Below are 13,960 nucleotides of genomic sequence, written 5' to 3'. Positions count from 1 at the left end.
GTGATTTGCAAATAAATCAAGAATTTGTACAAATAAAGGTGTATTTTTGAATATATATATAGATGAAACAGTATTGTGGGCCAATTTTATTTCACTAAATACTAACAGTTAATGTAAACTTTTCAACTATTCAATATTATCATTGCCAGAGGCGTTTCTGGGTGTTGTTGATAAATGGCTTTCGCTTTGCATAGAAGAGTTTTAACATGCACTTACAGAAGTAGCGACAGTAGTCTTCTGAAGTGTTCCTGAGCCCATGTGGTGATATCCTTTACACACTGATGTCGCTTTTTGATGCAGTCCTGCCAGAGGGATTGAAGGTCACGGGCAATTCAATGTTGGTTTTCAGCCATGCTGCTTACATGCAATGATTTCTCCAGATTCTCTGAACCTTTTGACGATATTACGGACCGTAGATGGTGAAATCCCTAAATTCCTTGCAATAATAGCTCATTGAGGAATTTGGTTCTTAAACAATTTGCTCACACATTCGTCTACAAAGTGGTGACCCTCTCCCCGTCCTGGTTTGTGAACGACCGAGCACTTCACGAAAGCTGCTTTTTATACGCAATCATGGCACCCACCTGTTCCCCAATTAGCCTGTTTGATCACCTGTGGGATGTTCTAAGTAAGTGTTCGATGAGCATTCCTCAACTTTCTCAGTCTTTTTTGCCACTTGTGCCAGCTTTTTTGGAAACATTTTGCAGGCATCAAATTCCAAATGAGCTATATAAATATATATATAAAATGTATGAGAAACTCTTTAAATAAATCGATTGCATGTTCTGTCCAGCAGGGGGCAGTAAAGTCCATAGTTAATATAGAGATAGAGATGCCTAAAACCAAAGTCCTATTTCCGGTCATTATTTTCCCAAATGTCTGTGAAATCTCTTAACTTTGCACATACCAAGAATATAGTACATTATTATAATACATTACATATGTGGTATTCAATACAAAATGAAAAAAAAAAAATCACATTATTATTCGCGAAGTTCGTCCATCCATCCAGTTTTACCGCTTTCCCGGGGTTTAGCTTAATGCCAAGAAAACCTGGCAGCACCTGAACGCAGCAGTGTTGCCTTCACGGCCCTGAAGCCCCACCCACTCACGGTGGGTTAAAAAAAAGGAGTCCGCGGTGTCGTCACGGTTCCACTGCAGCGAAGCAAGCTGACTTCTCTTTGGAACTTTGCCACTTTCTAGCATCTGGACCTGACTACTTTCCGGAAAACATCCTCGAAAAAAGGTATTTTCATGCCGGGGACGTCAAATGTTGACGTAAAACTGTCAAATTGTCGAACATCTCAGATACGTGACTCTGTCCATTGAGCAACAACTTTGGGTTTAAACCTGTTTAAACCTTCAATAATGTTTAAAACTACCCGCCAATGACACGAATCATTTAAAATTAGTCGCTTTTGACGTTTTATCTTGCATATTTACATCCAATAAGTCAGCTAAGAAGACGCCATAAGTTAGCTTAACCACGCGAAATACTTACAAATGTCGGCCCTTTTTTAAAATAAATATTTAATTCTTGGGCGTGAAATGTTTGCAAACTCACCAAAGCAGCGGGAAAACACAAACTAGTCAATTTTCTGACTATTGTATTGTAATGTTTGTGTGAAAGTGTCGGAACAATGAAGTAGTTTTTGGCGAGCACATGATTCTTATTACCTGATAATAATCATTAGTGCGTGATTGCTCATTTAAAGCAGGGCTGTCAACAAAATAAAAGCATGCTAGGGTCAGTTTCACATGTTTGATTTTCAAAATAAACATATGTATTCTTTTTTCCAGTCCAACATTTTTTTTTAAATATTCATATATTTTTTTCAATGTTTTAATCTCTTTTAATGTTTAATGTTTGCAAATCAATATTCCCCCCCCCCCCCCCAAAAAAAATGTTCAAAGTGGAATACTTGATGTGCAATAATTCATAACATCATCGATATTAATTTAAAAAACATTTTCAGGAACGATATTTAAAAACAGTTTTAAAAGTCCTCTTAAAATTTTAATTGTAAAAATTCTACAAAAAATAAGACAAACGTGTTTTTAATTTTTAATGGGTTGTTTTTGTTTTATGAAAAAAAAAGAGGAATATTTTCCGCAAATATATTTCAAAGACTATTTCATGTAAACTTAAGTGAGCCTTGAATATGTCAATAATTCATAACATCATTGATTTTCATAAAAATATGAAAATCAGCAGGAATATTTAAAAAGAGTTTTAAAAAATCTGACTAAAAATGTAATTGTACAAATTATGACTTTTTAAATAAATCATAACATTATCATTTTCATTTGAAAAACATTTTCAGCAATGATATTTAAAAACAGTGAAAATCCTACTAAAATTGTAAAAATGATAAAAATGTTAAAAATAAGTCAAACATTTTTTATGGGTTGTTTTTGTTTCATATATATATATATATATATATATATATATATACAAACTCAGTTTCCATATGAGATGGGAAATTGTGTTAGATGTAAATATTAACGGAATAAAATGATTTGCAAATCCTTTTCAATAGTCAGTTGAATACACTACAAAGATGTTCAAACTCATAAACTTTTTTTTTTGTGCAAATAATAACTTAGAATTTCATGGCTGCAACACGTGCCAAAGTAGTTGGGAAAGGGCATGTTCACCACTGTGTTACATCACCTTTTCTTTTAACAACACTCAAACGTTTCGGAACTGAAAAAAATAATTGTTGAAGCTTTGAAAGTGGAATTCTTTCCCATTTTTGGTATATCTAGAGCTTCAGTCGTTCAACAGCATTCGTTTTTTACGCTTCATAATGCGCCACACATTTTCGATGGGAGACAGGTTTAGACTGCGGGCGGGCCACAAAAGTACCCGCACTCTTTTTTTTTTACAAAGCCACGCTGTTGTAACACTTGTCTTGCTGAAATAAGCAGGGGCGTCCATGATAACGTTGCTTGGATGACAACATATGTTGCTCCAAAACCTGTATGGACCATTCAACATTAATGGTGCCTTCACAGATGTGTAAGTTACCCATGCCTTGGGCACTAATACACCCCCATACCATCACACATGCTGGCTTTTGAACTTTGTGCCTATAACAATCCGAATGGTTATCTTCCTCTTTGTTCTGGAGGACACCACGTCCTCTGTTTCCAAATATAATTTGAAATGTGAACTTGTCAGACCACAGAACACCTTTACACTTTGCATCAGTCCATCTTGGATGAGCTCGGGCTCAGCCAGGCCAGCGGCGTTTTAGGATATTGTTGATAAATTGGTTTGGCTTTGCATAGTAGAGTTTTAACTTGCACTTACAGATGTAGCGACCAACTGTAGTTACTGACAAGTGGTTTTATGAAGTGTTCCTGAGCCCATGTGGTGATATCCTTTACACACTGTCATTTTTTGATGCAGTACCGCCTGAGGGATCACAAGTCCATAATATCATCGCTTACCTGCAGTGATTTCTCCAGATTCTCAGAACTTTTTGTTGATTTTACAGACCGTAGATAGTAAAATCCCTTAATTCCTTGCAATAGCTCGTTGAGAAATGTTGTTCTAAAACTGTTCGACAATTTGCTTACAAAGTGGTGACCCTCACCCCATCCTTGTTTGTGAATTACTTAGCATTTCATGGAAGCTGCTTTTATACCCAATCATGGCACCCACCTGTTCCAAATTAGCCTGCACACCTGTGGGATGTTCCAAATAAGTGTTTGATGAGCATTCCTCAACTTCATCAGTGTTTATTGTTACCTTTCCCAACTTCTTTGTCACGTGTTGCTGGCATCAAATTCTAAAGTTAATGATTATTTGCAACAACAAAAAAATGTTTATCAGTTTGAACATCAAATATGTTGTCTTTGTAGCATATTCAACTGAATATGGGTTGAAAATGATTTGCAAATCATTGTACACAATTTCCCAACTCATATGGAAACGGGGAAAAAAATCGATTTGAATACGAATCGCCACTCTCACGTAATGCGATTCAGAATCGATTCTTATTTTAAAAAAAAATCTTTTTTTTTTTTTTTTTAATCAATCCAACAAACCACTACACAGCAATACCATAACAATGCAATGCAATGCAATTCCAAAACCAAACCTGACCCAGCAACACTCAGAACTGCAGTAAACAGAGCAATTGAGAGGAGACACAAACACAACACAGAACAAACCAAAAGTAGTGAAACAAAAATGAATATTATCAACAACAGTATCAATATTAGTTATAATTTCAGCATAGCAGTGATTAAAAATCCCTCATTGACATTATCATTAGACATTTATTAAAAAAAATTAAAAAAGAACAATAGTGTCACAGTGGCTTACACTTGCATCGAATCTCATAAGCTTGACAACACACTGTGTCCAATGTTTTCACAAAGATAAAATAAGTCATATTTTTGGTTGGTTTAATAGTTAAAACTAATTTACATTATTTTTATCAGTTGATAAAACATTGTCCTTTACAATTATAAAAGTTTTTTTTAATAAATGTACTACTCTGCTAGCATGTCAGCAGACTGGGGTAGATCCTGCTGAAATCCTATGTATTGAATGAATACAGAATCGTTTTGAATCGGAAAAATATCGTTTTTGAAACGAGAATTGCGTTGAATCGAAAAAATTGATATATAATCGAATCGACATTGAATCGAATCGTGGGACACCCCAAGATTCGCATCCCTAATATAAATATATATATGTATGTATGTATGTGTGTGCGTGTGTGTGCGTGTGTGTATAGACACGTCTCCATCACGATAACAACGAAGTAAAAAGAGTAAACAAACGCTGGCGTCTTTTTCTGCTGCCAGAAATGTGCTGTGAAGCTTCATAAAAGACTGAAAAACTGGGGATCTTTTTCCATGTCTGACCTTGTTTGCAAAGTGAAAAATTTGAGATGTGTGCAGTTACATCACGCCCGAAAAGGAGGATGAAGCAGAGCTTATTTTAATCCTACAGTAGTTATACGGTTGTTTTGTACCTGGTACTAGTTCACAATGGTAAGACGCATAAAAACAGCAACAGAAAATGATAAAACCTTGATAAAAATGCGGCACGTGGAATAAAGGAGCAAACAGGTGAAAAGTAACGAGATAAAGTTGCAATGTCGAATTATTAAAAGAATCGACACAATTTAACTTGAATTTTTTTGCGCTTTATATCTGAGTCCCAGGAACGTTGGCCCACACCCCCACAGTGCTGACACATTCCTCAGGGTATTAATCTGTCCTTTACACCAGGACCCCAGGGTGGGATCTTTTTTTTTATACCCAGGAACGCTGAGAAGTGAGCAATAATAATAATCATAATAATGATATTATCAATATTAATGATAATAATAATGACAGAACATTTCCTCTCCATAAATGAGGCTCAGAAGACAAAAGTATGACAACAACTCTCACAATGTCATCAATTAACACCATAATGACAACATTACAATACAGTAGCATAGTAGACCTAAGTATTAATCAATACCACCATAATGACAACCTTACAATACAGTAGCGTAGTAGACCTAAGTATTAATCAATACCAGCATAATGACAACATTAAAATACAGTAACGTAGTAGACTTAGGTATTTGTCAAATGCCACCATAATGACAACATTAAAATACAGTAGCGTAGTAGACCTACGTATTCATCAAGTATCACCGTAAATATCAACATTGCAATACTGTAGTGTAGTAGACCTAAGTATTCCTCAATACCAGCATAATGACAACATTAAAATACAGTAGCGAAGTAGACCTAGGTATTCATCAAGTACCAGCATAATGACAACATTAAAATACAGTAGCGTAGTAGACCTAGGTATTCGTCAAGTGCCACCATAATGACAACATTAAAATACAGTAGCAAAGTAGACCTAGGTATTCGTCTAGTGCCACCATAATGACAACATTAAAATACAGTAGCAAAGTAGACCTAGGTATTCGTCTAGTGCCACAATAATGACAACATTAAAATACAGTAGCGAAGTAGACCTAGGTATTCGTCAAGTGCGACCATAATGAGCAACATTCAAATACAATACACATATTAAAACTGATGTAATGATAATATATAATAATAATGCAGGTATAGCCTTTGAAATGCAATCAACTTGTATTTCTCGCATATTTTAACATTGTAATTTAGATGTAGACTTTACATACCAAGTTAAATAATAACACATTGTATCTTAGTTGTTTATGTTCAACATGAATATTGTATCTTAGTAGTTTATGTTTAATGTGAATACTGTATCCTATTGTTTATGTTCAATGTGACTAATGTATCTTAGTAGTTTATGTTCCATGTGAATACTGTATCTTAGTAGTATGTTCAATGTGAATACTGTATCTTAGTAGTATGTTCAATGTGAATACTGTATCTTGGTGGTTTATATTCAGTGTGAATACTTTAGCTTAGTTTGTTTGATGTGAATACTGTATCTTAGTACTTTGTTTAAAATGAATACTGTATCATAGTAGTTTATATTTAAAGTTTATAGTGTAGCTTAGTAGTTTATGTTCAATGTGAATACTGTATCTTAGATGTTTATATCTAATGTGAATAGTGTATCTTAGTAGTTTGTGTTCACTGTGAATACTTTCGCTTAGTTGTTTGTCTAATGGGAATACTGTAGTAGTTCATGTTCAAGGTGAATAGTGTAGCTTAGTAGTTTATGTTTAATGTGAATACTGTAACTTAGTAGTTTATGTTCAATGTGAATACTGTATCTTAGTAGTTTATGTTTAATGTCAATACTGTATCGTAATAGTTTATGTTTAATGTCAATACTGTATCTTAACATTTTATGTTCAATGTGAATACTTTCGCTTAGTTGTATGTTTAATGTGAATAATGTATCTTAGTAGTACATGTTCAATGTGAATACTGCATCTTAGTAATTTATGTTTACTGTGAATACACTATCTTTGTAATTTGTGTTCAGTGTGATTACTGTATTTTAGTAGTTTGTTTGATGTGAATACTGTATCTTGTTTGTTTGATGTGAATACACTATCTTTTTAATTTGTGTTCAATGTGAATACTGTATCTTAGTAGTTTGTTTTATGTTAGTAGACTATCTTTGTATTTTATGTTCAGAGTGAATACTGTACCTTTGTAGTTTATGTTCAATGTGAATCCTGTACCTTAGTATTTTATGTTAATGTGAATACTGTATCTTATTGTTTATGTTCAATGTTAATACTGTACATTAGTAGTTTGTTTAATGTGAATACTGTATCTTAGTAGTTTATGTAATGTGAATACTGTATCTTATTGTTTATGTTCAATGTTAATACTGTACATTAGTAGTTTGTTTAATGTGAATACTGTATCTTAGTTTATGTTCAATGTGAATACTGTATCTTGTTTATGTTCAATATGAATATTGAATCTTAGTAGTTTGTTTGATGTGAATACTGTATCTTAGTTTATGTTCAATGTGAATACTGTTTCTTAGTAGTTTGTTTAATGTGAATACTGTGTCTCAGTTGTTTGTTTGATGTGAATACTGTATCTTAGTTTATGTTCAATATGATAACTGTATCTTAGTAGTTTAGACGGTAACGTGTTTATACAAGTTTAGATTGGGTATGATATTTCTCAATAGGGAAAGGCATTGACTCTTGTTTTCATGTTAGCATTTAAGCTAATGCTAGTTCTTCCATAAGTGTATAAAAATGCATTTATCAATCAGGTTTTTTAATCATTTTAATTTGGTACAATAATAACCCCAACATATTATTATTAATCATGTTATAATTGATCATTATTAAAGTTTATGTGTGTGTGGAAAAAGTAGAATTGATCAGTTTTCGGAGTTTACATTTCATGTTTTGGCTTTATGTGACGCCATCACGGCCTCTTCCAACCTCTTGTCCTCAGGATTACCCACAATGCCGAGGTGGGGCGGAGGCAACACGTGCACGGCGTGCGGCGGCACGGTGTACCACGCCGAGGAGGTGCAGTGTGACGGAAAGAGTTTCCACAAGCACTGCTTTCTCTGCAGTAAGTAGCCAGCGCCGCACTGAGCGTGTCTGTGTCGGGCTTTCACGAGGAGAGAGCACCGACCGGTACCGGCACCAGCACCGGTACCGGTACTGGTCTCACAGCTGTGTGCAATGATCTCACACACACACGTCACACACGCTGGCAGCCAGGAAGTAGTCAGAGCTTACAAAGCTCTCTTTGTGCTCATGTGTCTTTGCCCCCACTTCTCCACTTGTACAGCCAGGACACAGTTGCCCTCACAAAGCATCAGAAATCTCATTTTGGTATTGAACTCAGGACGAGGCACGTGCACTAACCCCTGTTCCACCGTCCTGGGTCTCATCCGAGAAATATTATCACACGTGTGCAACTTCTAAATGTTTATATGATCTTGCATAATTTCATCATACTGTACATACATTAATCATACTGTACATACAGTGTATGATCTTTAAAGATCTAATCACGCTCTACATAATGTAATCAGTGTGCATTATTTAATCATACTGTACTAACAATATATTCTTTTAATGCTCTAATCATACTCTACATTAATTATACTGTATGTACAGTACATGATTTCAATGCTGCAATTGTACTGTACACAATGGAATCACACTATGTACAGTATATGATCTTTCATAACTAAATCATACTGTACATACAGTACGTGATCTTTCATAATTCATTCATACCTTTCATAATTTAATCATACTGTACATACAGCATATGCTCTTTAAAGATCTACTTTTACTGTACATAATTTAATCACACTGAACCTAAGTTAATCATACTGTGCATACAGTTTATGATCTTTATCTACTCATATTGTACATAATTGAACATACAGTACATAATTTAATTATACTGTATGTACAGTATATGATCGTTCATAATTTAATCATACTGTACTTACAGTATATAATCTTTCATAATTTGACCATACTGTACATCATTTAATCATACTGTGTGTATATTATATGATCTAATTATACTGTACATTACGTAATCCTACTGTACATCATTTAATAATACTGCACATACAGTATATGAATTTTAATGGTGTAATTATACTGTATATAATGTAATCATACTGCACATACAGTATATACTTCATAATTTAATCTTACTGTACATAATTTAATCAAACTGTACATATAGTATATGATCTTTCATAATCTATTCATACTGTACTTAATTTAATCATACTGTATGTACAGTACATGATCTTTAATGCTCTAATATTGTACATGATTTAATCATACTGTACATACCGAATATGATCTTTAATAATTTAATCATAATGTGCATAATTTAATTATACTGTATGTACAGTATATGCTCATTAAAGATCTAATCATAATGTGTGTACAGTATATGATTGTTCATAATTTAATCATACTGTACTTACAGTATATCTTTCATAATTTGATCATACTCTGTATATTATATGATCTAATTATACTATACATTATGTAATCCTACTGTACATTTAATAATACTGTACATATAGTATATGAATTTTAATGGTGTAATCATACTGTACATAATGTAATCATACTGCACATATTTTAATCATACTGCACACACAGTATATACTTCAATTTAATCATACTGTACATTTATATGATCTTTCATAATTTCTTCGTACTGTACTTAATTTAATCATACTGTATGTACAGTACATAATCTTTAATGCTCTAATATTGTACATTTAATTATACTGTACATACCGAATATGATCTTTAATAATTTAATCATAATGTACATAATGTAATCATACTGTATGTAGAGTAAATGATCTTGATTTATTCATGCTGTACATAATTTGATCATACTGTATGTACAGTATATGATCTTTCGCAATTTCACCATACTGTACATAATTTAATCTTACTCTGCAAACAGTATATGATTATTAATGCTCTAATCATACTGTACATACAGTACATATTTCTTAATTTATTCATACTGTACATACTTTGATCATACTGTACTTTGAGTATATCGTTCATAATGTCATCATGCTGTACATAATTTGCTCGTACTGTATGTACAGTACAGTCTTTCACAATTGAATCATACTGTACATAATTTAATCATACTATGTGTACGGTTTATGATTATTAATGCTCTAATTATACTGTACATAATGTAATCATACTGTCCATACAGCATGCAATCTTTCAGAATAGAATCATACTGTACATCCTGTTATCATACTGTACGTAAAGTACATGACCTCAGCACCCGAGTGACGGACCAACGCTGTGTTCATTAACGAGACAAAACAACAACGACAAGCTGAACTGTCCCGTATGTGCTGCTCTGCCAACATGTACGCCAAAAGAAGTGGCTTAGGCGCCCTCACAAAGCATCAGAAATCCTTAACTAGAATAAATGTGTGTGTGTGTGTGTGTCAGTGGTGTGCAGGAAGGGTCTGGACAGCACCACAGTGGCCATCCATGACCGGGAAGTGTACTGCAGGTCATGTTACGGCAAGAAGTACGGCCCCAAAGGGTACGGCTACGGTCAGGGTGCGGGGACTCTCAACATGGACCGAGGAGAACGACTGGGCATCAAAGCAGACCAGTAAGATCACGCCGCGAAGCACGTTGCCAAAATAAAATTCCCAAAGTCGGTGAAACCTTTCCCAAACGTGGCCTCCCGACAGGAACCCGAGTCACAAGCCCACCACCAACCACAACCCCTCCAAGTTTGCACACAAGTTTGCAGGCTCAGAGAAGTGTGCTCGTTGCGGGGACTCGGTCTACGCCGCCGAGAAGGTCATGGGAGCGGGCAAGGTGAGGTCACATGGTGCATGAACACCGTGTTTATGTACACACCCCAAAGCAGTGAAGTTGTCACGTTGTGTAAATGGTAAATAAAAAGAGAATACTAGACATGCAAATCCTTTTCAACTTATATTCAATTGAATGGACTGCAAAGACAAGATATTTAACGTTGGATCTAGAAAATTTGGAATTTGAGGCCTGCGACGTGTTTCAAAAAAGCTAGCACGAGCGGCAAAAATGACTGAGAAAGTTGAGGATTGCTCATCAAACGCTTATTTTGGAACATCCCACAGGTGGGTGCCATGATTGTGCATCAAAGCAGCTTCCGTGAAGTGCTCGTTTGTTCACAAACCAGGACGGGGCGAGGGTCACCCCTTTGTCAACAAATGCGTGCGCAATTTGTTTAAGAACAACGTTTCTCAACCAGCTATCGCAAGGAATTTAGGGATTTCACCATCAAAAGGTCCAGAGAATCTGGAGTAATCAGTGCACGTAATATTATAAACCTCAGATCCCTCAGGCGGTATCAAAAAGTAAAGTTAATGTGTAAAGGATATCACCACATCGGCTCAGGACCACTTCAGAAAACCACTGTCAGTAACTACACTTGGTCGCGACATCTCTAAGTACAAGTTAAAGCTCTACAATGCAAAGCCACAGACATTTATCAACAACACCCAGAAATGCTTTGGTCTATATATATATATACATATATATATATATATATATTTTGTTCTTTTTCTTTTAACAATCTTGGCTTAATTTAAACCATTAGGACATGTCAGTCAGTAAAAAGGAGAAATTGCAAGGACAAAAAAAGCACGTAGAACACTCACTCCCACCTACTTTGCCATCTTCAGCGAGGCCTCCTTTCTTTTTAACCAGAAAAAATAATTTTCAATGAAAATTGACATGCTAACAGTTAGCGCTCTTGCCAGTTAGCGGCGGGTAAGAAAAATGTACCGGTCTTCGGGGTACACGTGCAAAATCAGCCGCAAAAAGATGGCATGTTGAGGTTAGCATGCTTACATGTGGTGTGTTCCTTGCAGCCGTGGCACAAGAACTGCTTCCGCTGTGCTAAATGTGGCAAGAGTCTGGAGTCCACCAACCAGACGGAGAAAGAAGGGGAAATCTACTGCAAAGGTGACATTTTTATTACTAACATCTCTTCTCTTCTGCTGCCACACAGTTTATATATATATATATATATATATATATATATATGTAGGTGTGGGAAAAAATCACAAGACTACTTCATCTCTACAGATCTGTTTCATGAGGGGTTCCCTCAATCATCAGGAGATTTTAATGGAAGCATTCACATACAATGGTTTATATAGAGCACAGAGTGGGTGGGTACAAGCAGGCGTAGGGGTGTGGTGATTGGCTCATGTGTTACCTAGGAGGTGTTTCCGTCTGTGGCGGCATGTTGAAATGATTTCACTGCGCTTGTTGAGGGATGATAGATCTGGATGATATATAATAAACAGTTTCTCTTTTAAGCATAGGTTGCATCTTTTATTACCACTGTTGTAAGGTGTGCTGGATGCAAGAATTTGCCATGTTATTGAATATTCAACATTATTGTCTTTGAGGTTCCAAATGTGTTTGCTGAGTTCTGTAGAATTCTGCAAAGTCTGGTTTCTGAAGGAGGCGTTGTGATTATTCCATCTTGTTTTGAACGCTCCTTCGGTTAATCCTACGTACGTGTCGGATGTGTTAATGTCCTTGCGTATTACCTTTGCTTGGTAAACGACTGATGTCTGTAAGCACCCCCCGTTGAGAGGGCAATCAGTTTTCTTGCGACAGTTACATTCATTATTGGTTTCAGAGTCGTTTAGTCTGGGGGTAGGTAGTCCTTTTGCAATTGCTTTGTTGTGGTTTGAAATGATTTGTTGCATGTTATTCATACAGCTGTAGCTCAATTTAATGTTGTTCTTGTTGAATATTTTTCTTAGGGTGTTGCCTTTGGGGAAGTGTTTGTCGATCAGAGCGAGGAACTTGCGGCCGATGTTGGTTGAGACGTCTTTGCTGAATGGCGGATTGTACCAGATGATGTTGTTTCGTTTTCTGCTCTTTTTTGGTTGGTTTCCTGGGGTGGGTTCATAGGTGAGGGTGAAGTTGTATCCGCTTTCATCAAGTGCTTTCTGGTACGGGGGGGTTGCTTGGTCGAATTCAGCTTTGCTGGATGACAGCATCGATAGCCTTTTATTAATTCCGGTAGGTATTCTTTTGGTGGTGGTGGGTGGGTGGTTGCTGTCATGGTGCACGTATTGGAGTGTTGTGTTGGGTTTCGTGAATGGTTGGTAGCTGTTATTTCTCAGGTTGAAAGTGACGTCGAGGAAGTTGACGGTTTGCTTGTTGGCTTCAATCGTGATCCGTAGGCCGTTTTCTTTGAAGATTTGGCATATGCGCTTCTTGGTGTTCTCGCTGCTCCTTGGCGAGGCGCGGCACACTGCCAGTCCGTCATCACGGTAAATACCAAGGTTCAGGTTGAGGCTAGCAAGCTGGGAGAGGAGGAAACTCCCAACGAGTTCGCACGTTTCTGCTCCGTCAAAACTCCCCATAGTAACGTCAAATGTTGAATTGTTCTTTTTTTGCCATGGTGTACTGTTGTGGATGAGTATGGAGTTCTTTGCGTGGATGATGATGTTTCTTTCGTTGCCTGTGATTGAGTCGTAGTCCGAGGCGAAGTTTAGTGCTTGGGTCAGTAGGTCTTGCGTGATTGAAGGGTAAAATTCTTCGATGTCGAAGGAGATAAAGTTGTGTTGTTGTTTGTCTTGGATGTTGTTGAACCATTTGATTACTGCTGCTGTATTTCTCCATTGGTTGAGTGGTGTTTTGTCCTTGATTTTTGCGTTGATTCTGTCCAGGATTATTTTGCTGATTTTTCCTATTTCGGATTTAGTTGGGTTTATTAGTCGGCATGTTGGGTTATTTGCGAAGTTGGGTTTGTGGTCCTTCAATGTGATGAAGGCTTCTTTGTTGGCTGTGGCGTCCACCCTGTCCTCAATGTCCAGTTCGGTTGCGATCCGCTTGTTTTCCAGGTGGATGTTCTGTAAAGTGTTGGGTTGCGCTTTTTTGTATGATTTGGTGATGCTTTTGTCCAGTAAAGAGTTATGTTCTGGTATGTCCATTCTGTAGAAGTTTGTGGTTTTATCGGC

The 13,960-nt window shown here is 36.2% G+C and overlaps 1 protein-coding gene across 1 annotated transcript in view; it reads left to right on the top strand.

Annotated features, from left to right (window-relative positions):
- The first annotated feature begins 1,086 nt into the window (after nucleotides 1–1,086).
- Nucleotides 1,087–13,960, top strand: part of csrp2 (cysteine and glycine-rich protein 2) — a 17,195-nt gene continuing 4,321 nt past the window's right edge. Inside the window, exons 1-5 of the mRNA XM_061913990.1 lie at nucleotides 1,087–1,246; nucleotides 7,897–8,019; nucleotides 10,425–10,593; nucleotides 10,676–10,805; nucleotides 11,846–11,939. Coding sequence (XP_061769974.1) covers nucleotides 7,908–8,019; nucleotides 10,425–10,593; nucleotides 10,676–10,805; nucleotides 11,846–11,939 — 505 coding nt within the window. The 5' untranslated portion in view covers nucleotides 1,087–1,246; nucleotides 7,897–7,907. The remainder of the gene's footprint in view (nucleotides 1,247–7,896; nucleotides 8,020–10,424; nucleotides 10,594–10,675; nucleotides 10,806–11,845; nucleotides 11,940–13,960) is intronic.

Source organism: Nerophis ophidion, linkage group LG10, assembly GCF_033978795.1.
Source record: "Nerophis ophidion isolate RoL-2023_Sa linkage group LG10, RoL_Noph_v1.0, whole genome shotgun sequence".
Classification (NCBI taxonomy): Eukaryota; Metazoa; Chordata; class Actinopteri; order Syngnathiformes; family Syngnathidae; genus Nerophis; species Nerophis ophidion.
The sequence above is the reverse complement of the archived record's forward strand: the minus strand, read 5'-3'. Positions and strand labels throughout refer to the sequence as shown.